At 34.2% G+C, this 27,408-nt stretch overlaps 1 protein-coding gene across 1 annotated transcript in view; it reads left to right on the forward strand.

Annotated features, from left to right (window-relative positions):
- The first annotated feature begins 2,150 nt into the window (after nt 1–2,150).
- Nucleotides 2,151–27,408, forward strand: part of dpy (dumpy) — a 97,741-nt gene continuing 72,483 nt past the window's right edge. The window contains exons 1-23 of the mRNA XM_068773719.1: nt 2,151–2,437; nt 13,471–13,532; nt 13,793–13,994; nt 14,555–14,659; nt 14,982–15,098; nt 15,306–15,437; nt 15,609–15,724; nt 15,798–16,050; nt 16,518–16,783; nt 16,860–17,592; nt 17,688–18,860; nt 18,932–19,141; nt 19,216–19,509; nt 19,586–22,573; nt 22,644–23,309; nt 23,380–24,090; nt 24,168–24,359; nt 24,447–24,629; nt 24,709–24,840; nt 25,011–25,731; nt 25,834–26,009; nt 26,174–27,085; nt 27,226–27,363. Coding sequence (XP_068629820.1) covers nt 13,476–13,532; nt 13,793–13,994; nt 14,555–14,659; nt 14,982–15,098; nt 15,306–15,437; nt 15,609–15,724; nt 15,798–16,050; nt 16,518–16,783; nt 16,860–17,592; nt 17,688–18,860; nt 18,932–19,141; nt 19,216–19,509; nt 19,586–22,573; nt 22,644–23,309; nt 23,380–24,090; nt 24,168–24,359; nt 24,447–24,629; nt 24,709–24,840; nt 25,011–25,731; nt 25,834–26,009; nt 26,174–27,085; nt 27,226–27,363 — 10,477 coding nt within the window. The 5' untranslated portion in view covers nt 2,151–2,437; nt 13,471–13,475. The remainder of the gene's footprint in view (nt 2,438–13,470; nt 13,533–13,792; nt 13,995–14,554; nt 14,660–14,981; nt 15,099–15,305; nt 15,438–15,608; nt 15,725–15,797; nt 16,051–16,517; nt 16,784–16,859; nt 17,593–17,687; nt 18,861–18,931; nt 19,142–19,215; nt 19,510–19,585; nt 22,574–22,643; nt 23,310–23,379; nt 24,091–24,167; nt 24,360–24,446; nt 24,630–24,708; nt 24,841–25,010; nt 25,732–25,833; nt 26,010–26,173; nt 27,086–27,225; nt 27,364–27,408) is intronic.

Here is a 27,408-nt window from a genome sequence, read left to right on the forward strand (position 1 = left end):
TGTTCAAAAATTTATTTTCATATTATATAATTAAGAAAACAATTCATCAATTTAAAAAATACCCAAAAACTAATAAACAACACACTGCTAAATTATAAACAAAAGGTAATAGATAGATTCAATAAAAAAATAAGGAAATAGCGCAGTTCAAGGTAACTTTTTATAGTCTATAAAAAGGTACCTAAAACAGCAAGAAGTAATAAACATGAAACAAAATATTTAGGTCTAAATACTATGGTTCGCTTACATCCGGAGCAAATTGCAAAAATAGGAGGCAAGCACATAAATGTCAAAACAATAAGAGTGCATTTTCACTTATTAAGGCTCCTTGAAAATATTTCAGAAACACTATCGCCTTCTTCGCAGGACTTCAGTTCATCATCTGCCATTGCAGTGATACAACTGGTTGACAATCACTGTAGGTCATTAATATTAACTGAAGCTAAAAGACAAAGATACTAAAGTTAATAAGAGTATTTGTAGCAATTACTACACATTAAAACTTATACTCGATAGTTATAACTCAATAACTTTAAACTTATCACGGAAAATAAGAATAATTTGAGAAATATTAAAAATTACCAAGAAAAGTATATAGCAATAAAGTGGTACTCAAAACAAGCAACTGAATTCCAAACTAGTTACTTAATAGCTGGCATATTACATAGCATTGAGTCTTTATTTCAGTTACGACAAATTATACTCGCCAGTAATAGTGATTTATTGTAAGAAGATATTACATCTAAAATTTTTTGTCAAGTTGTTATAAAAAAATAATACAAGATAATATAGTTTTTGCATTTAATAAACAAATTATGTCCACAAGAAGTAACTTAATTGAAATTACGTGGCACACAATATACACAATTTTTAAGACACATTTTACTAAGGCATTCTTCTTCTTGTGTTAAAAAGTTCTCGATCACATTTCCCGTAAACCAATGGTTTGAGGCTAGATTATGTCACTTCCCGCTGGTGACTTTATTGTTAACATACTCATTGACCATTTTGGAACAATGATGGCGCAAATTATCTTGTATTGAAAGCGATCTTAAACCTATTTCAAAATGCATATTTACAATCTCTTATACGTATTCAATAGCTGGAGGGAACCTCGCATTTTTTTTCAAGTACAGCGACATGATTAGTGAGAGAATCCTAGTATATATTATATATGTATATAGTATTGCCGATATATAGATATATGTATATGGTATATAGAAGCCGACATTGCGTTTTATATGACCTTTTATTTTTGCGGTAGAGCGTGATGGAAAAGATAATAAGACTGCACCCGTTGATGTCTTAAACATTAAAGAGGACGTTTGGTACGTACATAACTTGGGTATCGTCTATACCATAACTGATCAAATTTTAATAAGAAATGTTTTGGCAAATATTACATGTCCAAACTAAATTATGTTTTAATATCTTAATGAATTAAATAGAAAGTTTATTTAAAAATTGTTATCACGTCGTTTGTGGTTAACATTATAATACATAATTAGTTAATTATTTCACAATTACGTTTTTTTTTCACTCTTCGTTTCAGTTAAATGTTAGTAACATGATAGTTTTTTAATAGGGGGAGCTAGTCTTTATTTCATATGTAATTTTATATAATATAAATAAAATATAAAATATACCACAATAAAAAAGCAATCTATGTCAATTTATATAAAATCAAATCATTTATATATAATCTATATATAAATGTGTGTGTGTATATATATATATATACACACATTTATATAAAAATAAATATATGTAAAGGAAATCTAATTTAATAGGAAACAATATCAAAAGCCTTTACATTTATATCGGGGCGTATCAATTTTTTTATCTTATATTTAAAATACAATATTGCTATAGTCAGTGTACATTTATTAGACTACTATGTCAAAATGATGATAAAATAAGTATATATAAATATATACTTATATAAAGTATACGTCGATATCTGGGGTTAAGTCCGGACAAGCAAAAGCTCTATCGCTGGGAGGTGCGTCAGAGGGCGAGGCTTTGCGGGCACTGGCCGACGCAGAGTAGCGGTGCGGGTCGCGGGCGGAGGGGCACAATACAGGCGGAGGAGGCGCGTGCACCGCAGCCTGCGTTCGGACTCTGCGCAGTCACAGTCCGACCACCTTTCCGGTCGTGTGTGCAAATACTGTCGGCTTTGTCGCTACCTTACCCGTCGAGTGCCCGTTAAATGAACGGTTTGCTTTTAACTCTGGAGTAGGTGCAGTGCTGTGATAGTGTGTTTTTGGTCATACAATTGTACTGTGTATAACTAGAAAATTACGACTGTCGACGGCGTGTTGCAAATTCCTTTCTAGTCTAACGGCTGTTCGCCCGACGGCGAGGGAAGGCGGACCGCTTCTACCGGGAGGAATGAGCCCCGTGCACCACCGTTCCCGCACTCACCGATGATCTCAAGGTTGGTATCTGTCGACTTCGCTCGCGCTGTCGTGTCGTAACTTCATACGGTCCGATCCCTTGACTGTATTCGCTTACACTCTATTCTGATCTCATTTTACATACATTTGTTTGTTAACAAAAAACATATTGTATAAACTATATTAATACATTTCGTTTCATTTCTTGATATTATGTTCACATTAAACAATCCAATTTAAAAGTTTGATGTAACATTTTAACCATAATTGCAAAAACAATTAATAAGTTATCATATTCACGAATACAAAAGGAACTACAGAATAACGTACAATATTAACAACAAATATTTAAATAGACTTGAGAACCTAATAATGATACAATAACTCAAAATTTCATTATTATTTTAAAGAGACAGTTTAATAAATTATAAAAGTGAATCAACAACAAAACCGGGTTTTTTTATAGTTATAAGAAAAAAGTTTCTGTAACTAGATGGCGCTTTACATTTTGCTTATGTAAGATGGACCAGATACTTGTGACCATATAAAGTGTAAATATTTCAAAGAATTCTAAGTAACACTTGAATTCTGTTTTAAAAGCATGTAAAAGATGTTTTATGCACAAAAATCTTTCCTTATTTTGATATGATATCTGGTTATTAACTAATTTGATTTAAGGACTATTTTATAGTAATATTATTTTTCATATTAAATATTATAATATACTAATAATAAATATTTGTAATAGTTGTAATAAAATATGTGATATATCAATTAAATTTAATTTATTACAGAACCTAACATGCTATTACAATATCTAATGTGTAATTAAAACTACACCTTTCACCTTTTCTCTTTTGTTTTGGCAAGAAAAACTCACAAACCTATACTTTTACTCTTTTACATTCTATCTAGTAAATAAAATGTTTACAACAAAAAACGGAACTTTTTTTATTCACTGTAAGACGGCGACTCTTTTATATGTATGTATTAGCATAAACCGTGCGGTGCATCTTTAAAAAGTAGTCTTTGTGTAAGAATGTATACAAGAAACAACAATAGCTCCTGTCGAGGTACACATTCTAGTTATATATTGGCTGTAGAATTTTACGTTGTCGCTTACTTCATTCTGCATTCTGGGTTTTTTGCCAGGTTCTAGTAACGTCTTCACTGTAGAATTTTTCATTGTAATATATTCCATCTAGATTCTTGGTTTTTCGCCAACTTCTTTGTCGTTTTAATACTAACCGTCCTAAAATTAAGGACACGACTTGTTTATAAATGAATGTACTGTAATCTTAAATAAAACGTATTCGCGCAAGTTGTCTCATAAACAGGTTTAAAATTAAGTAAAGTTTATATGTTGATCTTTATATAAGGTAACATTGGAATTACCTAAAAAGTAACTTAAAACGATTTTTTCTTATAAGATATGCGTTGTTTGAGATAGTTAGTGGAAGACAAAAATACGTGTTTATTAGAGAACTATAACCGTTTTAAGTAAACTCAGAGTTTTTAAAATGGGAAGGTTTTCTAGGGAACCTTCGAGAAATTCACACTTCAAGGCTTTTTATTCTTAATGCGGCCCATTCTTACAAAGCGGTTAATTGTAATCAACGATTGATCAAAAAGTTCATTTCGACAGACATTATCTCACGTCACGCCGAGCCTGGGTTGCGATGCAATCTTTAATTCTTTGTTATTTTGTTTAATAATGAGAAACTGACTTTTTGTACAAAAAGCATAATTTTTGAACTATTCTTTATTGATATTATTGATCGGCCATAGAAATGAAGAAGAAATGATGAATATGATAATACATAAATAAAATCTGAAACATTTTCAAGCTTTTTTCTGGCTATAAAAACCATGGTCGTAGGTCTAACATGAAATTTGAAGAGCATACGAATGACACACACAATCCAGTCCTTCCATTAAGAGTGACCATTTATGTAAGTAATGAAAAGAACGCTAAGTTAAATTTTATAATTTTTACTTAAGTTTAATTGTAATGTTAGTATTTTTTAAATTATTTAATTAAAGTTATAGCCAGCTGACAAATTTATGAATAGTAATTATTAATAACTTGCTGTCCATCTAATTTCATAAAATCTATTGTTGGTAATTTTCACATGCCAAAAAAACTATTGTGGACAAGTTTTATATCGACAGCTATGGCAGAAAATAAGTATTTTTGACGAACATTTTCTTAACCTCGCTTTTAGGTGGAATTTCTATATATTCCTACCAAATTTCAAGACTCTAAACAGTATGGCTCCAGAGATATCGCGGTGAGTTAGTACATAGGTGAAATCTCTATTTCATATAAATATTTATTAACAGTTTCTAAATTCAACCGAATGAAAAAGAACTTTATTTAGGTTACAAAGTTCAAATAATCGCGGTAGCGGCATCAACTTATACCCCAGATGACGATATGCCATTGAGCACACCTGTCACGGACTGTAGGCGCTCGAGTGGGCGCACCGCATTGACCCGTTATGTCATTCTATACCACTATAATAATAATATGAAAGGTATACCGTATGTGAAACTGTCCATAAGCTTGAATAAAATGCCAATCATACCACTGCGATTTATTTTACAATATTTCTAGTACAAATTGATTTTTATGCATGCTCAACATATAAAAATTATAAATAAATAGCATATTTTTATTTGCGTACAAAAATGCATGTATTATGCGTACGGAAATATTGTACTAACCAGTTTACTTCCCGCACTTTGCTGCAAACACAGCGATTAACTTTTTTCAACTTTTTTTTTATTTGCTTCGGTATAATATTTATTTGTTGTTTGTTTGCCCCGTAAATATTGCGAAAACAAAAATGAAATAAAAATGCGGCTCTAGTTGTTTTGAATGAAGTGAGCTAAGAACATAGTTTTTAAACGTTTTTCGTATATTTTTAACCAACCTCAAGTTCATAAGCCTTAGTTTTTTTATCTGCATTCTAACCACTGTAATCTTTACACATCTAAATCCTTAAATTCGTAAGGAACTTGTAACATTCATCCTTCAATTTTTTTCTGTGATATTAAACCAGGATCATATAATAATTTTAATTGTTCATTTCTTGTTATTAATTTAATTTTTACATTGCTAGTGACGATGAGATCTTAATGCTACTTTTGATGCTTAAGTATAATTATAAAACTATAATCTTTCCCTCACGCTGTAGAGATTGCAGTTTGGTTTAGTTAAGTTATTTTCAAGTAATTAATGTCATCTCTAGATGAATACAAATAATATACAAGTCACTTTTCTAGTCACGATTTTAACTAATCATATAGTTGGGAGGTTTCTTCAAGAACAAGTCAATACGACTGATACTTGTATTTTTGCGCTATCTAAAAATATTAACGAATGAATTGAACAAAAAATATAAAATTCGATTCCCTATATATACTCACGTTTTTTGAGAATAAAATGGTGAGCATTTTGGATTTTAAAATGACCGCAGCAGAACATTTTCTTATAAGTAATATTGATTCACCAGTTGACACGTCAGCTACTTAACCATTCTGCACGCACACCAACCGTCGCCGGCCATCCGCCGTCACCGGAACTTGGACATAGCACGAACCGCTCTTTCTCCTTTAATAGATGCTATCGGCTTCGGAACATGCACGACGTGCCGGCAGCCGTCAGCCATCGCTTTGTGTTCAACAGATTTATTTATTAGATATTACTGTATTGGTAAGTTCTTAAAAAACTACAAGTGTTTGCTTTCTAACGAACAGGCAATGAAGTTTAATAAGAACGCGTAGTCGAAGGATAAAAAAAACACGGTGCAATTACGTATTTGTTACCCATTAGTTAAATTATCGTCGATAAATAACGATTTCTAAAACTGTATAATTTAGCAACGATTTTAAGTTTCAACATATCGTCTGCTGTCAGTGCATCTTTGTTTTTAGAGGGTTTAAAAAGTCCGTTCAAAAGAGTTTGCAGAAAAAATGCGTAGAATTCATCTCTTAAAATACCTGTCTATTTAACTTTTACATAGTTCCGTAATTTTTGCGTTGCTTAATTATCACTCATAATTCTTTTGAGTAATAGAGACAGTCGCTATTCATACTATGGCTCAGTAAATCTCTAAATTCTCATTCGTGAACCAGTTTAAAAATCGTAATGTAAAAATGACTGTTCTAGAGCTGCAAATTAATATTCACCAGATTCTCACGGCAATAAAGTACTCACTTACTGTCACTTAAATTTTTAATTAAATAACCATATTTAGAAAATACTTCAATTAACCATGAGTAACTAAAAAGAAGAAGATTCATAATTTTTAATTGCTTGCATTTTATATTTAATAACGAAAGACAACAAGAGTTTGGTGATTTTTATTTTTAATTGTCCTTTAACATCCAAACTTCTGTATTCTTGAATATAAAATATGCTGTTCAATAACCAAAATTATTATGGTTCACTTCTGTTCCGTGAATTTAGGTTAGATGAAGCTGTGAAAACCCTAGGGCTTACGGCATTAACTTCATCATAAACATACAACCAAATTTATCACTATCAAAAAGTCAGTACTATGTATCAAAACAAATTTGTAATAACTTTATCAATTACGACTTAAGTTTAAAGCTAATTAAAATCGTATGATTGATATGTTAAGTGGTCATTAATAGTTGACCAAATTAAACCCGTTTTCTGTTTGACTGTATTAGATGGTTGTTTTAAATAAAAACTGCTTACCGCGGTAAACATAACATTTTAAATGCTAATATATGTTTCGTTACGTAGTCAGAGGAAGTCGATTTTAACGTTTCTTAGATTTGAAATTCAGAATTAGCTTAAACATAAATCTCGTTTTAACTAAGTACCATGAATAATAACAGCGAACACGGAAGTGTTCGAGGTAAACGTCATTTAGCGATAATCTGTGAATCTGCTACGACATTGTAAATCCAACTATGATTTTAACAAACCACCAATATAACTTTATATGTTATAATTCAGGAACACTACGATGATAAAGCGTTAAATTCACCAATACACTGTTTCTTTCAAATATTCTTTGCATATTTATTAACAAACCATTATAAAATGATTAAAGTAACTAGAATAGTAGTAGTAACTAGAACTAATTAAAAAGCTGCATGAGGAACCTTTATTGCATGATAAATCTTAATATTGAATCCAATTTTTAGAAAGGAAACAGTACATTAGTAATAAGTATTAATATATACAAGTTTACATACAAATTTTTAACGTTCTATTAAGCAGTAATAATTATATATTAACCAAAAAGATATATTTGGCTGTAAAATAAAATTCGCTGAATAAACGCCTGGAACTAATAATTTAGCGCAAAGCTTCTTAGTGGCTAAATGACTGTGTAAAATATTTTGAATTTAACTTAGACTAGTGTCGTGGCTCGCGCGATCCCGCTAGGTAATTCCAATAGACTCCACCTAACATGAGAACTCTTACTATATGTCCAGCACGATTTCGATGTTATTTTCAATAGTTGCTTTCGAATGGCGCCTTAAAAACGCTGAAACATAGTTTAAAAGCTGTCACCAATTTATCAAAACGAACGATCGAATGAGATATCATTCCCTGGGTATATTTTTTCATTGACATTTATAAAGCCGTTTTTAATGATCCTCTGAAGATCCACCTTGACACCGAGTAGTTTATTATGAGTTATTTCTTGATTCTATTAATTTCGCCTCATCTGAATATAGCTGTGTGTCGAATAAGAATTTACTTACATGCACATATGTGTAAATATTTGTCAGTGTGGACATTCTATGCATGTTGGCGTGGCATATTTACATTACATTGTTGGAAACGAAAAGTCAAGAAACGATTGGAATTAAGAAAATTGACTCCTCGAGAAGAGCACGGAGGTTGATGCAGCCGAATACAATGTACGTTACTGAATTATTTCTCAAGAGAGAAACTGGTGCGAAGGTATTATTTACAGCCCACTTTCTGTACGTATGGTACGCTAGTGAGCGACGCAAGACGTGAAAGTGAATGGCGCAAGCGATCGCGCACGGACGTATTTTACGTCCGATTTGTTTCGTACACGCGAACAGTCATGTCTGCCCGTAGCCATTCGTGACGTAATAACTTTTAATGATTGTTACCGTGAACGATGGTAATGCGAAATTATGGTGATAAGGGATACGAGCACTTAAAGACATTTCAGTTCTTGGTCTCCTTGGAGCAACTATGCAAACGTTGTATAAACAACACATACATATGTCTCGTAAAAAACATTATGCGTTAATTTAGTTTAAAAAGTGTCGTGAATTTTATTATTTTTAAATTATTTTGTTATCATCAAAGTAATCCCTATCAAAATCACTTAAGCCGTCGTATTTTCTAATTCGCGAAGCACTTTAAAGCTATGTTTGGCGATCTTTATCACTCCTTCGACGAATTTGGGAATCGGCGATAAGTCTTTCTTTTACGATCCTTTTTGGAATTTGGTAATTTCGGCAACAGTAGTAAGATGGTTTAGGCACAGCGTTATCATTGTGCAAAGGTGCATCTTTCTTTGGGATAAACGTGTGATTTGGCACATCATGTGCGAATTGCGCATAACTTGACGGACTTCTTATTGACCTTTCTACGGTGTGGCAAGAACCAGGATGCATTTGTAATGCATATTATTTATATGCTTTGCAGATATATTAAGTATACATCTGCAGAAATTCAAATTTCCCTATACATTTTCAACAGACTATGTAAACAGAGTGATTGGTTATGGGTTTAAAAGTATCAAAAGGAATAAAGTATAGCACGTTTACTGTAAAGTATTGTACGGTACATTACTATTTCGTTATTCGTTATAATTTGTAAGGAAAATTGTTTTCTAAATTCGGAGCACTACGTATTAAAATTAATTATTGTGTACTACCTGTCCCTACAGACTCTATACTGTCAGAAGCTATCAGCGCATTTCATTAGGAAATATTATAAAGTGATATTTTTCAGAGTGATCACTTGATACAGATTTAGGAATAAATGTATAAGTTTTAAAGATTTTTGTTCTCAAATAATCCATTCATTTAACCCTTTAAAGTTTTTACACATTCTGTATATTTACTTTATATATTATTTACATATGCTTTTTGAATAACATTGAACCGTTTCATAATTGTTTCATCCCGCGTAAAATAAAAAGTGGGTGCCAAGCAAAGAGTGTAAACTTTATCTTAGATTGGCTAGTACGCCTACGTGGATTGAATTGCCACTTGACATAAGGTAGAATCGCACGCAAGTGCGACTCTATCATGAATAATGAAAATATATAAATGTATTAAAAATGTAACTACACTATTTAGTATTACAATGTAATTGTTTCATTACGTTAGCAACATACGCATTTATCTATAATGTTAACAATAAAAATTATAACATGGAAACTTATATATTTAACGACTACTACAGAGGACATAACGTTCAATTGTTTCAGTTGTTTAAACTGTTAATGTTTGGTCATGATATTTTGCAAAACAGTTTCGCAATTACAGAATATTTTATTGAACTAACTGCTCTCGTGCTTTCCTCTATTAGTCAATTAAAAGATTACGTATAAGTAATTTAAGTAGCGAATGATCAGGAAGGATTCATGTATGTGGTCACCGCAGTTTTTCCTTGAATGATACTACTTGCAAAGCATTTGCTGGATACCTGTTTAAAATAAATGACGAAGCATATGTAAAAAATATTTAAATAATTTTTAAATAACTTTTCTAAATAAAAAAATATTAATTGTCGAACAAGTTATTACAAGAGCTATAAATATTAAAATCATGAAAATCTACATATCTAAATGGTGTCGAGGTTAATACCGTGACAACGTTAATATTTGTCTGCAACCTTCAAATTATTGCTCATCTATCGATGCTATTATAGGAGCTGCATTACGTCATTGTCAGTGGTGCATCGAAAAGGGGAATTCCACAGAAATAACATTCCTTATATACATCTGGCGATAGAGAGCGCTCTACAATACTTCTCGACTTGTGATTGGCTGACGATTTTTATAAGTTAAACATTGTTTTCTAACTTTTATGGGCTAATGTAGAACATATAATTATTCTTCTACTTCCTCATCGCCAGCTCCTCCTTTCTAGAGGTCTGGAAGGAAGCGCCATCCTACTGCCCTATAAGTCTCCTTAATATCCGAGGGAAGTTTTACGAGCGGGTTCTCCTAAAGCAATTCAAAGAACTCGCACAAAGTACTAAGTTTCTCCCGAACGAACAGTTCGGTTTCCGCCATCGCCACTCGTGCGTCCTCTTCCAGCTAATATATTACATTACAGAGTACCCACATAACACTCGCCACACTACATACACTGCAAACACACAACATAGCAAGCGCTACTGACACAACATCAACAGCCACTGCACCTGTGACACATCGCACAGGAAAACGCGTTCTTTACAATAGAACAAAACAGTACTCACCACCCTACACGATCCGTATTGAGGTGCGGCCTTACACCCCCTTATCGCGAACAGCGTGGGTGATCCATGGGAGGATACCGATTCTTCTCTGGATTGCCGTGTTGTCCACTCTGCCGTCCTAAGCCGCATACATAACATCCACACTACACAACTCTATACAGCCATTACTTACGTAAGAATATCATCATGCAACTGGAGTGCGAGTGCCAATGATTACTTTTTTTATAAGTTTATGGATCCTTCCATTCTGTAAGCTCAGTACTGATAAAACTGTAAAAGCTCCCGAGATAACAGCATCTACTTCATCAGATACTATGTACAATGAGAGTATACACACTTCTACTTCGGACTTCGTGTTGTTATTACCTCCAAAACCTATCGGCCCAATCAATAATCAATAATTAATTAACAGAAATTGAATAAGTTGTTCTCTGAGAGAGACCTTGGCCTCGAGTTGGCAATATTACAAATTAAAAACCTTACAAATACACACATATAAATATTAAATAAACAAAAACTTTGCACTAAAGGGCTTTGAAATAATGTTCCCTTCATGGTTTTATTATAAAATATTATGCGGAAGTATTTGTGAAGCTGTACGGAAGGTACGGACGGCTGATATCACTGTTAATATATATAACAAGTAATTTTTTGTGCTATGTCGAGAGAATATTTCGATTATCTCGAAAAGCGTGAATTTATTTTTTCACCTTTGTTTTCTTGGTTGTAAATAATCTAAAAAACACAAATCCTATTTATTCCTCATTATATAATATAAAATGATATTTCAATTTTTTAAAAGAATTTTTGATTTTAAAAGAAGATATTATTGACAATAGTAATGTGATTTAAGCGTGTGGAATGTTCGTGATCCGCTTTTTCTATCAGTGCATTAGACAATAGAGTAACATTAGAGTATTTCTACGTTAGGTGTGTAACGCGCAGAACGCATAATTACATGTCACTAAAGGCGCTTTAAAATAACGTAACGCAACTTTAAAACTAAAATTAATCTTTTTGTCCCTAGATAAGAGAGATTCGTGCGTCTAAGATTCAAAGATGAAGTTCGCTTACGTGACAATACGGTTAGAATAAGTAGTCACTTGGACAGTTACTTGACCTCGAAGCGCAACCTTGGCACTTCTATGAATGAAACTATAAGTTAAAAATAAATTTAAAGTAGTTTTACAATAAAATAGCGATAGAAAATTTTATAAAAAAATTATATATATTTTCTTACAAAGATTCGATTTAATTTTAAGTATTGTATTATATTAAGTCTAGCCTTGGGTGAACGTTATTAAAAGGTAAGACATATTAAACTATAGAATGAGTTTATGACAATGCAATCTAATAAAACTAAATGAAATGAAATTTACAAGGTTATCTTCAGTAAATATTGCAACTGTATCAATGGTTTTTGTTAAATATGGCATATAAAAATATGGCAATAAAATGTTACATGAAAGTTCGAAAAACCACTTCTTCTGGAAAATGTACCATTTCCATTTACTTTTTTATAACAGAAAATCCGAAAATTCAAAACAATATAGCATCAGCACATTTCAAAAAAAGTAATAATAGTACTGAATATAATTAATGACTGGTTGAAATGTCTAACTGATACAAATTAATTATTAATACTGATTACAAATTGTATTCACAAAACGAAAACTATTTAGGCGTTCGGCGATATTCTTTTATGTCTTTTATTAAATTGCTTTTTCCTTCTCTAGGACTCAGTAAATATCTAATGGAACAGACTTTCTATTTTTAATTTAAATTCGAGTGACAGTGACAGTGTAGAGACAAGTGGATATAAACGAAACTGATTGTAAATATTAGTTTTATTTTTTATATTATGTACTCATCCGGCGTAATAATTACGATATTTTGTCGCAGTGGTCTAAATCTGCTACATTTTAAGTTTCTTACGTTTTAGTAACATTAAAATATTTTAAGCAATCATTATGTCACGCATTAAAGTATTTTAGGCATCTTTAAGATATTATAAATTATTAAACAGAAGTTTATGACCATAAACCTACTTAAGGATTATTGGTGCGAGAATTTTTTTTAGACAAGAAACATCTTTGGAGGCTTTTTGCATGAGCTTAGTATAAGCTTAGCTTTCTTATACTTCTAAGATGCACCCTAGCTCTTGTAATAGGAATCAAGGATTTCATCGTCCTCATCATTTCAGCCATTATCACTACTACTAAACATAGGCCTCTCCAACAAATTTCCGATGGGACTGGTTGGAAGCTGCTTGGGCTAGAGACAATTCAGCGTTACGAGATTGCCAGTGGAGACGACCAGCTGCATAGAATTCTTATTTTAAATTTACATCAATTCAAGACCATTATGGATAGGTTATATTATTTACCCTATTGCTATTATAATCTGCATGTCTTGACAAGTTATTAAAAAATAAATTCAATAAAGCAACATGTACAAACCGCAGGAGTTCGCTATATTTTTTTTTGGAACTGTCGTCTGGCTGTAAACACAAAGCCATAAAGCCATGTTCTAAATCGGTCCTCTATTAATGCGTAAAACACACTATAACAGTTTTACAAAATTATTAACGTTTTTTTTCATTTGTTACAGAGACAATGCATATAACCAACTTGCCACTCGTAGTTTGGACGTTCGCAGTCTTAACGGCACATGTAAGTAAAAACTTTTATAAACATATTATACGATACATACAAATATTGTATCCATAATAAGAAATATAAAATAAAATTAAGGTTAGTGCAATAGATTTAAACAAACTTGTTTAAAAAGTTTATTGGATAATATTCTCATTAAATACTTATATTAAGCAGCACAGTATATAATAAGAATATCCCCATTCAAAAATAAACATTAATGAGAATAAGAAATTACGTTTACTGATAATTTTATATAATTCTTAAATAATTTACAGGTAGCGACGCAAAGCCAGTATGGTATAGGTTTAGGTATAAAACGAGAAGTATTTTTCTTAAATTTAGAAGACGGCTATTTTGGATGTCAAGTGAACGAATCAACGCAAATATTACAATTATATGAATTATCGAAGTTGTGTGACGGAGTTCCAGATTGTTACAAAGCATCCGATGAGCTTAGATCCGAGCTAAAATGCACAGGTGAGCGCTGCGATGAAATAAATAATAAAATAATATCATTTTTTTACGGATTAACATAAATACAATAGAAAAACTTTAAATTTCTACGGATTGATGTTTTCAAAAAACGCAGAATAATTGTAATTTTAGAGAAGAGGAATTTTTAGAGAAATTTTAGGTAGATTATATCAAATTTTTACGTGCATCTATTTGAAGTTGTGTTAATTATAATGAAACCCTTTAAAATATTCTTTTTTAATTTAATACCGCTATTTTACTCTGTCATACTGCGTGTAATATTCAATATATATGAGTGATTGACATGGAATAATTAAAAAAAAATTCACATACGGCAATAATATATTATACAACGGTAGGCGTTCTAAGGCTGCAATGATGGTGATGATAATGATCAATGTATTATTTTTGCTGTTACATTTCAAGAGTGAAAGCTAACTTCAATTCGCCTAGATGAATTACCAATAAAATTTCAGATGTTTTCTTCAGATTTTTTACTGCCCATAAAATATGAAATTTTTCATCAGTATAAAATTGTAATGAATGACTTATTTGTGCTTCAGATGACTGTACTAAAGAAGATGGCGCACGATGTGTAAATGGTGCTTGTCTAAACGGTGTTTGTCATTGCAATGATGGTTTTGGCGGATGCAATTGTCAAGAACCTGGTAGGTGGAATATTTATAATACTTTTACTTTTAAAGGAATTTTTTTTTTAGTTAGTATATAAATAATCATACGTCTTGTACTAGGTACTAGGTATTTTTACGAAGTAATTACTATTTTCAATTTAAATAACAAGCTTTACAGCAATGTTAATTAAGTTAATTAATTAAATAGAATTTATTTTAGTTAAGAATAAAATTACATTTATAGCCAATTTAATAGACAAAAGCATGGAATAATCCAAAGCAAAAAGTTTAGAATTTTGCTTAAAAAATAGCACATGTATAAATTTTTCGTAAGGTAAATATTGATTTTCTTTTACAGACGTCAACGAATGCAAGGATCGACCCTGTGATGTCTTCGCTCACTGTACCAACACTGTAGGAAGCTTTCAGTGTTCTTGCTTCCCAGGCTACGAAGGCGATGGATTTACTTGCAGAGGTATTTGATTTATTAAGATTTTGAGAAGCAATAAATCAAATTAATGTCACAATTAAATTAAAGAAACAAAATATTAGTTTTGTAGATTATTTACTAGATTATTAATCTTTGTCTTTGAAACATGAAAATCAAAAAATTAGAAACATTCTATAGCTACAGTTCGTGTTATCATTTCAATTTACCGATATACTTTTTTAATATCTTTAGATATAAATGAATGCGAAGATCGGACAATATCATCAAGATGTGTTGAAAACGCGGAATGCTGTAATCTGCCGGCGCACTTTATATGCAAGTGTAATCGAGGCTTCGAAGGCGACGGTGAAGAAGAGTGCCGAGGTGATTTGTTATTTATTTCTTTATTTTTAAATAAATGTCATTACTTTAAGAGCTAATGAATTTTATGTATACACGATTTAATTATTATCTATAATATTAGTGGTATAATATATTAAATATTAAATATATTTAAATAAGTATTAATAAAATAAAAATTATTTTTTTAATTAGACATTGACGAATGTCGTCGACCTGGAGCATGTGGAGCTAATACTATCTGTCAGAATTACCCTGGAAATTACACGTGCGCTTGTCTTGAAGGATATACTGGAAATGCATTTGACGGCGTAAGTAGGTTTTTTCGTGTCGCAATATTTTGTATAACAGTCGTTAAAAAAACACTTTATTTGTATGAACTAGTGCGTGGACATGGACGAATGTGAAAACAATGAAGCGTGTGGAACTGGTGCTCTTTGTCGTAACATACCCGGCGGTTATGAGTGCAGTTGTCCACAAGGCTTTGAAGGCGATCCACGAACCGGCTGCCATGATAGCGACAAGTGTGCACGAGTTTCGTGTGGTCGCGACGCCCTTTGTGAGAATACCGGCAGCGGGGAACATCGTTGTGTGTGTCCGCTTGGTTTCCAAGGCAATCCAGACATCGAGTGTATTGGTGAGCCCAATTAGTGTCCTATAACATAATACGTGCTTTTTCCTACGTTTGCGGTCTAATGCTTAATGATTTCTAATAAATGACTAATAATTTACGCTCGTACTACCGTATAAAGTCAAGCGGTAGCTTCACGCTTTTACTAACCATAAGGATCTCATAAAATCATCTTATGACAATGTCGTAACAAGGTTAAGGATTCAATTATCAGCTCGATGCGAGATAAAATTAATTTCTCGTTGATGTGTGTTGCTTTATCTTTACAGCGGTACCAATACAGCATCTAGCTGTATTTATTTTAGGTTAACATTTCTACAGCATCTTACTCTATATGGGTATCTCTACTTCGTATGTCTGTGTGCCTGTCTCTTCCTCTTTGTAGTGGCTGTTGTACTCCGACATAGTACGTACGTATGTGTAGTATTCAGGATGGCGGCGGATAATTAGACGTTAGTTATTTGTTATACCAGACGTGGATGAATGTAGGAGAAGCGAGTTAGTTTGCGGCGTACATGCTGTGTGTACGAATACCATTGGAAGCTTCATTTGTACATGCTCGCCTGAATATACTGGCGATGCGCACTCCAAGGACGGATGCAGTGACGTGGATGAATGCTCAGTGCTTGAGCATCCTTGTGGGTTGCACGCAGTGTGCGAAAATACTTCACCTGGATACAACTGTATTTGTCCACAAGGATTTAAAGGAAACCCTGATGCTAAAATTGCATGTGAACAGGTATTTCATTTAATAGATATCATGGGATTGCAATTGTAAAAGAGAATCATAAACTTATGATAATTATATTTTTCAGGTGGATGTGAATGTACACTGTGAAACCAACTTTGATTGCTCTAATAATGCAGAATGCATTCAAAATGAATGTTTCTGTAAAGATGGATTTATTGCAAAAAACGCCGTCTGCGTTGATATTGATGAATGTTCTAATACATCGATTTGTGGCAAAAACAGTATGTGTATCAATACTGTTGGGGGATATAAATGTGAATGTGAAAATGGTTTTGTTGGAGCTCCACCTGAAATATCATGTCGCGCTCCATGTGAAGATGTCAAGTGTGGTGAACATTCATATTGTAAGCCTAACGGTGTTGAAGCATATTGCGTGTGTGAAGAAGGTTGGACTTTTGTTCCAACTGATATCGCAGCTGGTTGTGTGGATATCGACGAATGTGATATGTCCACGGGGCCAGTGGGGCGTTGCGGATTAAATGCGCATTGTTCAAATACCTTAGGAAGTTATACATGCCAATGTCCTGATGGCTTTTCTGGGGATGCTTACAAAAATTGTTTTGACATCGATGAATGTCTAGGAAATGATGTTTGTGGTACAAATGCGGAATGCTTAAATAGACAAGGTTCTTACGATTGTCAGTGCCCTGATGGTACCGTGCCCGATCCAGATCCTCGTGTACGATGTTCTGAAATCCTTACGTGTAAAAATGAAAACGATTGTCCCGGAAATGCTATTTGCTATTTAAATTCGAGATGTGTATGTCCTGAACCAAATGTTGGAAACGATTGTCGACGTAAGTATAACTTCTTTTTTGTGTTTGTACTTTATCTTTTGTAATTTTTATTTGTTATGATATTTTTTAAAAATGTCGATATTTTCTGTTTATAGATCCTTGCGAAACGTTACAATGCGGAAGTAATTCGGAATGTTTATTAAATGATCAAATAGCACAATGCACATGCCGTAGTGGATTTACGGGAGATCCTTCAGTACATGGCGGTTGCAAAGATATTAACGAATGTGACGCGAATCCATGTGCTTTTAGTGCTGTATGTAGAAATTTACCTGGTCACTTCCAATGCGAGTGTCCTGGAACTTTTAGCGGAGACCCGTATATTGACGGATGTGTTTCAAGTAAACAACCAAATGAATGCAGTGAAATTAATCCATGTCCTCAAGGCGAACAATGTGTAAATCATGACGGAGAAAATGTTTGTATTTGTTCTCAAGGTTTCACACGCAATTCAGAAACTGGGCTATGCGAAGATGTTAACGAGTGTATCGTGTACGGCCATTCTCCGTGTGGATTTAATGCTATTTGTAAAAATCTACCTGGTAGCTATGAATGCAAGTGTCCATCAGAATATAGTGGGAATCCCTACAATCTCTGTGAACGATGCAATGAAGCCAGTTGTCAATGTCACGCTCCGTATAAAATCGTCGATGGCAATTGTGTGTTATCGGATTGTGCCAAAGGGAATATTTGCGGTAAAGGAGCAGAATGTATTGTTATTTCAGACACTGTAAGCTATTGTGCGTGTCCTTCTGGTTTTTCACAAACTAGTGACGGTACCTGCGAAGACATTAATGAATGCTTATCAGGACAGCCTGTTTGTGGTTTTGGAGCCGAATGTATAAATACTGCTGGATCGTACACATGCAAATGTCCACCTGGTTATGGTAAAGATCCTATTTCAGGTCACTGCAGTTTAAATCAGAAACGTTGTATCAATGACTCAGATTGTTTTTCAAATGAAAAATGTGTACAACCAGGGCAATGTGTTTGCCCTCCGCCGTTTTACTTGGATATCGAGGACGGTCAAAAATGTAAAAGCCCTTGCGAGAGATTCATCTGTGGTATTAATGCTAAATGTACACCAAGTGATCCGCCGAGATGTATGTGTATGACAGGATATGAAGGAGATCCTTATATTGGTTGCACTAACAGGAACGAATGTCACAGTTCTCCTTGTGCTTACGGTGCAATTTGTCATGATCAAAAAGGCGGATATCAATGTGTATGTCCACAAAACATGGTTGGAGATCCATATAAATCCGGATGTATGTATTTTTTTGGTAATGTGATAAACTTTATTTCAATTATTTTCTAATTATACTATTCTTTGTTTTAGGTATGCTGGGAATAGGACCATCACACAAACAACTGTGTAGCGCAGATAATGAATGTCCTAACAACCTTGCTTGTTTAAACCGTACCTGTATGTCTCCGTGTGTTAGTGTAATGTGTGGCTCAAATGCTTTCTGTGAAGTGGAAAATCATGCTGCTTGGTGCCGATGCAATCCAGGATATACTAAACCAGAAGGTGGAAAATGTATCTCTGGTACGGAAAAATATTTTACGATAAAATATCTATTTAAATATCTATCATAAATAATTGATTATTATTAATTTTAGGTTGCGACAACTACTCTTGTGCAAAGGCCGCTCAATGTATAATTTCTAAAAACGGCCCAACATGTGTTTGCCCAGAGGGAATGGTGGGAAATCCCTTTCCAGGCGGCATTTGTAGACCAGACGTTTGTGGTCCTGGAGTACCTTGCGACTCTCCTTTGACATGTTTAGCCGGAAGATGTCGTGAACGTTGTGAAAATGTTGTTTGTGGCGTAGGAGCTTCTTGTGACGAAGAAAGTGGCCGATGCGTTTGTTATCCGTTCTTTGTTGGAAATCCTGAATTACTATGTATGCCACGTAAGTGAACTTAACCTAATTTATATCATGAATTACTTCGCTTTGTGCAATTAATAACGAAAGGGTATTTTTACAGCTGTGTCTCCGCCAGCTTGCGAACCAGATTGCGGTGATAATGCTCACTGTGTCTATGGTACAACAAATTTGTGTAAATGTGATAAAGGATATACAGGAAATCCGTACTTCAAATGTTTACCTAGAAAACAAATAACTTGTGCGAAAACTTCTTGCGGGCTCAATGCGGTGTGCCAGCAAACTAAATCACACATAGAATGCCTTTGCCCTCCTGGTTATATTGGTAATCCAAACTTACAATGCATTGATATCGACGAATGCAATTCGAAACCTTGCGCCGAAAATGCGATTTGCTTAAATACACCTGGAAGTTTTACTTGCATTTGCAAAAGCCGTTATTTTGGCAATCCTTACGAATTATGTACACAAATTTCAGTTTCCAAATGTGTAGATGGGATTGACTGCGCTTGTTCTCAAAATAATACTTGCCCGGAAGGCTACTTTTGTGATAGAACTTTATGTATAGATAAATGTCGTAAAACAATCTGTGGTCGGAACGCTATTTGTGAAGAAGGACAATGCATTTGCTTACCTGGATACGTTGGTAATCCAAACGATTTACAACAAGGCTGTACTTTTGATAATAAATGTATAACAGACGGAGATTGCAGCGATACTGAAATTTGTTTTCAAATTAGCAAGAACGCACGTAAGTGTGTCGACTCTTGTAGTAAATTACAATGTGGGCCGAATTCTCTGTGTGTAAGTGCAAATCATCGAGCACATTGTATTTGTACGGAGGGTTATGTAGGAAAACCGAATGATATTCGATCGGGTTGTCATCTAAAACAAGAAGCAAATGTAGTCGAATGTACTGTGAACAGCGATTGCACTGAACCACAGATATGTACATCTATAGACGGTACAATGAAATGTCTTGATTTGTGCTCCACCGTAGCTTGTAGCCCTGATGAAATTTGTCATGTTTTAAATAATACTGCTCGTTGCGATTGTAAAGAAGGGTACTTATGGAATCCTGTAAGTTCCAGTTGCGAACAACCTTCTACACCTAATTGCCAAAGCGACAATGATTGCGAAAAGGATAAAGCTTGTGAAAAAGACGTACTCGGTGTGATGAAATGTGTCGATAATTGCTTAATATTTACTTGTCCTCAAAATTCTAAATGTATTACTGAAAACCATAAAGCAGTATGTCAGTGTTTAGATGGCTACGTAGGAAATCCAAATAATCGCGATGGATGTTTAGCATTCGATAAAAATCAATGTTTGGATGATGCGCAGTGCAGAGAAAGTGAAATATGTAAACTTACCGGAAATGTTAAAAAATGTGTATCTGCTTGTCAACAGCTGATTTGTGGTCCCAATGCGATATGCGTTACAAACAATCACGTTGCAAAATGCCAGTGTCCATCAGGTCCTTTTACTGGTAATCCTAACGATCTAGACAGAGGATGCCAATCAGTTCCTTGTATATACAACGCCGATTGTTTATCACATGAATTATGCAATCGTCTGACGCACACTTGCGGCAATGCATGTCGGAATGATTCTTGTGGTGCCAACGCTATTTGTATAGCTGAGAATCATAAAATTAGTTGTCTGTGTCCTGGTGGATATAAACCAGATCCAATTCCTGAAGTAAATTGTAGGAAATTTGAATTATGCAATCCTAATCCTTGTCATTCCTCAGCTGTGTGTGAACCCGGGCTTTCTTCGTATACGTGTAAATGTCCCGAGGGTTATATCGGTGAACCAAATAAAATAGGTTGCAAAAAACAAAATAAATGTCCAAATGGCGATCAAGATTGCCTTCCGGAAGCAATTTGCGTAAATAATCTCTGCATTAATCTATGTGATAAAACATGTGGAATTAATTCTGTGTGTAATATAGTTAACAGGAAAGCAATCTGTACTTGCATTGAGGGCTTCGAAAAGTCGAAAATTGACGACTCTTGTAAGAAAAAAGTATTAGCATGTGTTAATGAAGATGATTGTGAAGGGGATTTATGTTTCAACGGACAATGTTTTGCTGCATGTAGTAATTCTACTCATTGTCATCCGGGTGACGTATGTATTAGAAATTTGTGTGTAACGCAATGTAATAAGCATACGCAATGTGGTATAGGTCAAGCCTGTGTCGAAGGGCAATGCATAATCGGATGCAGAAATAACAACGATTGTACTGGTAATGAAGCTTGTGTAAATAATAAATGCGTGAATCCTTGTCAAGTTGGAAGAGCCTGTGGACCAAATGCTATTTGCTCAAGAGCAAACCATGCTGTCGAATGTGAATGTCCTCCTGGTTTTGAAGGTACACCAACACCGCAACAAGGATGCGTCAGAAAGCCCGCAACTTGTACTCGAACATCAAACTGTCCTCCAGATCACATGTGTATTGGAGGATTATGCCAAGTTCCCTGTCAAGATAACTCTGGTTGTGCCATTGGAGAAAAATGTAGTGACAATATATGTCACAAAATATGCCATTCCAGTACCAATTGTTTACACGGTGAATATTGTACTTCTGGTATTTGTGTACCTGGATGTAACATTGACTCCGATTGTTTGAGTACACAGATTTGCGAAGCAAAACAATGCTCATGTAGCAATGGATTCAAGTTAGTTAATAGCGAATGTATTAATATTAACGAATGTATAAGTAATCCATGTCATCCGTCAGCACAATGCGTTGACACACAAGGCTCATTTAAATGTGTTTGTCCCACGGGAGCCTTAGGAGAACCTTATCAAACAGGTTGTTTGCTACCAAATCAATGTAGACGAGATTTGCAGTGTGATGAAACTCTTGCGTGTATTAAAGGGAAATGTTCCGACCCTTGTAGCATGAACGCATGTGGAACAAATGCTGTTTGTTCTGTAAATAAACATCGCATGAGCTGTGCCTGCGAAAAAGGATTTTTGGGTAATCCGTTTGATAAAAAGATAGGATGCTTCAAAGTTGAATGTATAGATGATTTTGATTGCCCTAATGAAAAAAGGTGCAACGCACAAAATAATAAATGTACTGGTATGTATATACTCTTAAATTAAATTATTAAATATTTAATTCAAAGTACTAATTTTTTTTACAATTGTAGATCAATGCATTCAGCCTGCTTGCGTAGGTGGAACTTGTAAAATAGAAGATCATAAAGATTTATGTGTTTGTCCGAAAGGATTTGAATTGATAAATGGCGTATGTAAGGATGTTGACGAATGTACTAATAATCCATGTGCACTAAACGCTGCTTGTGAAAATAATCCAGGATCATTTGTATGCAGCTGTACAAACGGAACCGTTTTAGATTTAAGTAATGGCAGTTGTAGAATGCCAGGACAATGCTCCTCTGATAACGATTGTTCTGAAACAACGAAATGCTCTAAAGGCTTTTGCGTAGATCCATGCGATGACCATTTATGCGGTGAAAACGCCATATGTGGAGTGTTTAAACACGAACCTACCTGTAATTGTCCAACTGACAGTCAAGGCGACCCATATAAAAAATGTATTAAATTGGAGTGTACAAAAGACACTGACTGCGATTCTACAGCGGCCTGCATTAATTATAAATGTAAAGATTCTTGCAGCATACCACGTGCGTGTGGTAAAAATGCTGACTGTTACTCAAGAAACCATGTAGGTCACTGCACTTGTTCGTTTGGTTACACGGGGGATCCTGTTCTCGGTTGTGTACCAATACAATATTGTGCTGATGATAACAAATGTTCTTCTGGAACAAAATGTATCGACAATTTATGCGTTGGTAAGTATTATATCATAAATTAATGATAAAGTTTATACATTATTTAGCAAATTTTTATTTCTTATTTCAGGTGAATGTAAAAATTCAAGAGATTGTTTAGATGATCAAGTTTGTATCCAGAATACGTGTCGATTAACTTGCCAAACAAATAGTACTTGTCCCGAGTCCCAATTCTGTCTTAATAGAATCTGCTCCAAAGAAGTCCAATGCTTCTCAAACGATAATTGTAATGAAGATGAACAATGTGAGACCAATTCATTTGGGATTGCACAGTGCGTTAAATTATGTGAAAATCATCCATGCGGTAGAAATGCCATATGCTTAGGGAAATCGCATAAAGCGACTTGTTCCTGTCAAGAAGGATTCTTTGGCGATCCTTTGCATGGTTGTAAAAAGAAAGAATGTAATGTGAATTCAGATTGTTCTGAAGACAAAATTTGTAATAAAAATATCTGTAAAATCGCATGTTTAGTAGAAAATAATTGCGGAGATAATACAATATGTTCCTCTGAAAAACATACGCATATTTGTTACTGCCAACCTGGCTACACAGGAAATCCAGAAAAAGGTTGCGAGGCAATAAATTGGTGTGCATCCAATCCATGTGGCAATGGAGCTCAATGTAAAAATACTAGAAATAGAGCACAATGCATTTGTCCTCCCGGAACCGTTGGAAATCCATATGAAGAGGAATGTCGAATGGCACCGGAGTGTAGATTTAATAGGGATTGTCCAGCTGTAAGTCGATGTACTGTCAAAGATGGTACCCGAAAATGTACAGGTTAGTTTTATTAATTCAATATTTTACATTTTTTAAAATTCTTTTCAATGTTTTATAAATGTTTGGTATTATTTTAGATGCCTGCGAAAGTGTTAAATGTGGTCCAAACTCTGAATGTACTGCTGCAAGACATATTGGTCAGTGTAAATGTAAAAACGGCTATATTGGAAATGCAGGAAGTGAAAAAGGTTGCCGTCTTCGCGAAGTTACTTGCAACACAATAAAAGATTGCCATTCTGATCAATATTGTCACAATGGATATTGTAAAGGTGAAGATTTTTTTATATCGATTATCAATCCGATAAAATTTAATAGATTTACAGTTGTTTTTAATTTATTAATTACCTTATTTTAAGCTCTATGCCTACTTGATGAAGAATGCTCATCTAATGAAAAATGTGTTAATGGACAATGTTTAAATCCTTGTCAAATGGAAAAAGCATGCGGTTTAAATGCTATTTGCCGAACAGACAATCATATTGTACAATGCAGTTGTCCCAATAGTTTTACTGGTAACCAAGATATTGAGTGTGTTCGAAGTATGTATTTTTCAGTTAATATTTTGTATATTACATGGTTATAATTTGACTCCTTCCTACTCAATTTTATATATTATAGTCCCAAGATTATGCGGTGCTGCAGAAGAATGTAGTGACGGGTACAGATGCCACAACTCGATGTGTTTATTCCAATGTCAAAATGACGAAGAGTGTGCTTTAAATGAAAAATGTTTAAAGGGAGTCTGTTTATGTAAGTATAAGAAAGGAAATGAATGTTGATGTTGGGGCATATTTTTACTTAGGTGTTAGCAATACTTATAATACATATACCTCTACTTTTTAGTTAAAAAGTGCTAATGCTTATTATAAACCGAAGTTGATTTAACTCTTGATAGTTAATTTATTACATTTTGTTCGTAGTGACGTGTCGCGTGGATAATGACTGTTTTCTGGGACATATATGCTTGGCGAACAGTTGTCAGTACGGCTGTAGATACGATGAAGATTGTGGTCCAGAAGAAATATGCAAAAATAACTATTGCCAGAATCCTTGTTCGATCGATAATAGTCCTTGTGGTCCAAATGCCTTATGTTCCGTTATCGACAGAAAAGCTTCTTGTGCCTGCATAGATGGATTGGTTCCAAATCCTACACCTAATATAGGGTGTGTCAGGACACCGTCAGTCAACTGTCGTATGCATAAAGATTGCAGTATTGGTTGGAGATGCGAGGACGACCGTTGTCGACCAGCTTGCACGGTGGACGGATCTGAATGTTTGCAGGGCGAACGATGTGACTCTGGTGTATGTAGATATGCATGTGCCTCAGATGAGCACTGTTCTGATGGTGAAATATGCGACGGTCGTTTATGCATATTGGGATGTAGATCTAATTCCCAGTGTTCGTCTCACCTTGCATGTATATCAGGACAATGTCTGGATCCATGCACAGAGCCGGCTAGTTGCGGAGCAAATGCATTATGTGTAACTAAAGACCATCAACCTGTATGCGCATGTCCAAACACATTATCAGGAGACCCCAAGGCAGTATGTAGAAGATTAAGCTCGCTATGTGATTCAAACAAAAATTGTCCTGATGGTTTTACCTGTTATGGAGATACCTGTCATCCATCCTGCAGAAGGTGAATTAAAATTATATATATATTATTTTTGATGTACAAGAACATACATTGTACAGTTGTTAATGACAAAATGTTATCGATTAAAATAAACTTTTTTTGCAGTGATGTTGTTTGTTTATCAAATGAAAAGTGCGTAAGAGGTATATGCAGGGTTGTTTGTAATAATGATGATGCCTGCAATAAAGGACACATTTGTGAAAACAGAATATGTAAACAAGGTTGTCGTGATGATAAAGCCTGTAATGATGATCAGGCTTGTATCGATGGACAGTGCAAAGGTAAAATAAAGTACACTTCTTCAATATATGATTCTTTTCGAACAATCTTAAAAACCACAGTATGTTACAATGTAAATAAGCTGTTATTGTAAATTGTTAGTATTATCATAATTTACAATGTAAATTTTGATTATAAACTAAAAGATTACATATTTATTTTTCAGATCCTTGTAAGGATAATAGAAGTTGTGGTATTTGCGCGGAATGCAAAGTTATAAATCATCGCATACATTGTAGCTGCTCTAGTAATTATACTGGCAATCCTATAGTTGAATGTAAAAAGAAAAGAACGAAATGTGATGGCTTTTGTCCTTGCGACGACAGTGGATACTGTATTTCTCTTTGCGATGATAATTCTGAATGTACTTGTAGTGAAAAATGTTTCAATGGCGGTTGTAGATCTTTATGTTCCGCTAAAAACAAATGTCCAGAAAGGCAGATATGTTTACAAGGTATCTGTTTGCCTGGCTGCAATAATGATAGAGATTGTGGAGATGAAATGATGTGTTCTTTAAAACACTGTATACCAGTTTGTCGTGAAAATTCATGTGGAAACAATGCTTTATGTGTAGCAACTAGACATCGTGCACTTTGTAGTTGTGCCAGTGGTTATTCGGGAGATCCCACAAAAGAGTGTAAACCTTACGAATGCGTAAAACATGAAGATTGTGGTGTGGATGAAGAATGTAACAAAGAAGGAAAATGCAAAAATGTGTGTTTTGGTACATGCGGTGTTAATGCCATATGCCGTTCTGTAAACAGAACTCCGCAGTGTTCTTGCCCACCAAATTATGTAGGAAATCCAAAAATAGAATGTTCTAAGCCACCAGCGGGCAGCTGTTTGCGCAATCCCTGCGGTATCAATGCTCGATGCCGCGATTTAGATGGTGGAAGCTATGAATGTACGTGTCCTCCGGGATGTGCTGGTAACCCTCAACGGCAATGTTTCTGTGGATCTATGGCAGCTTGTGCTCACAAAACATGTGGAATTAACGCTCAGTGTAGGATAGGATATAACGGGAAACCTCACTGTTATTGCCCTAGGAATTTTCCGCAAGGAGATCCAAACGTTGAATGTAAGTAAATAATTAAACATATTTCATAATATATAATATCATTATACTGTTTTACTGATATTTATACTATAACAGATTTTTTAAAAATAATAACTATAACAAGGTACTCTAATTAATTTTTTAATATTTAATTTTAATAGGTAATCAGGAGCGTAGTGTAGTTGATTGCAGAACTACTGGATGTGGTGTAAATGGAGAATGTTTGAGAGAAGGCGCAGAATTTGTCTGTCGTTGTATACCTGGTACAGAAGGACAAGCTGATATCGAGTGTCACACCAGTAAGTTAAATTGATGTTTTATCATACATGTCACATGTAAAAATG

Source organism: Battus philenor, unplaced genomic scaffold (assembly GCF_028537555.1).
Source record: "Battus philenor isolate CCGP_79_NKW_IND1 unplaced genomic scaffold, ilBatPhil1.0.hap1 SCAF_6, whole genome shotgun sequence".
In the NCBI taxonomy this organism is placed as follows: Eukaryota; Metazoa; Arthropoda; class Insecta; order Lepidoptera; family Papilionidae; genus Battus; species Battus philenor.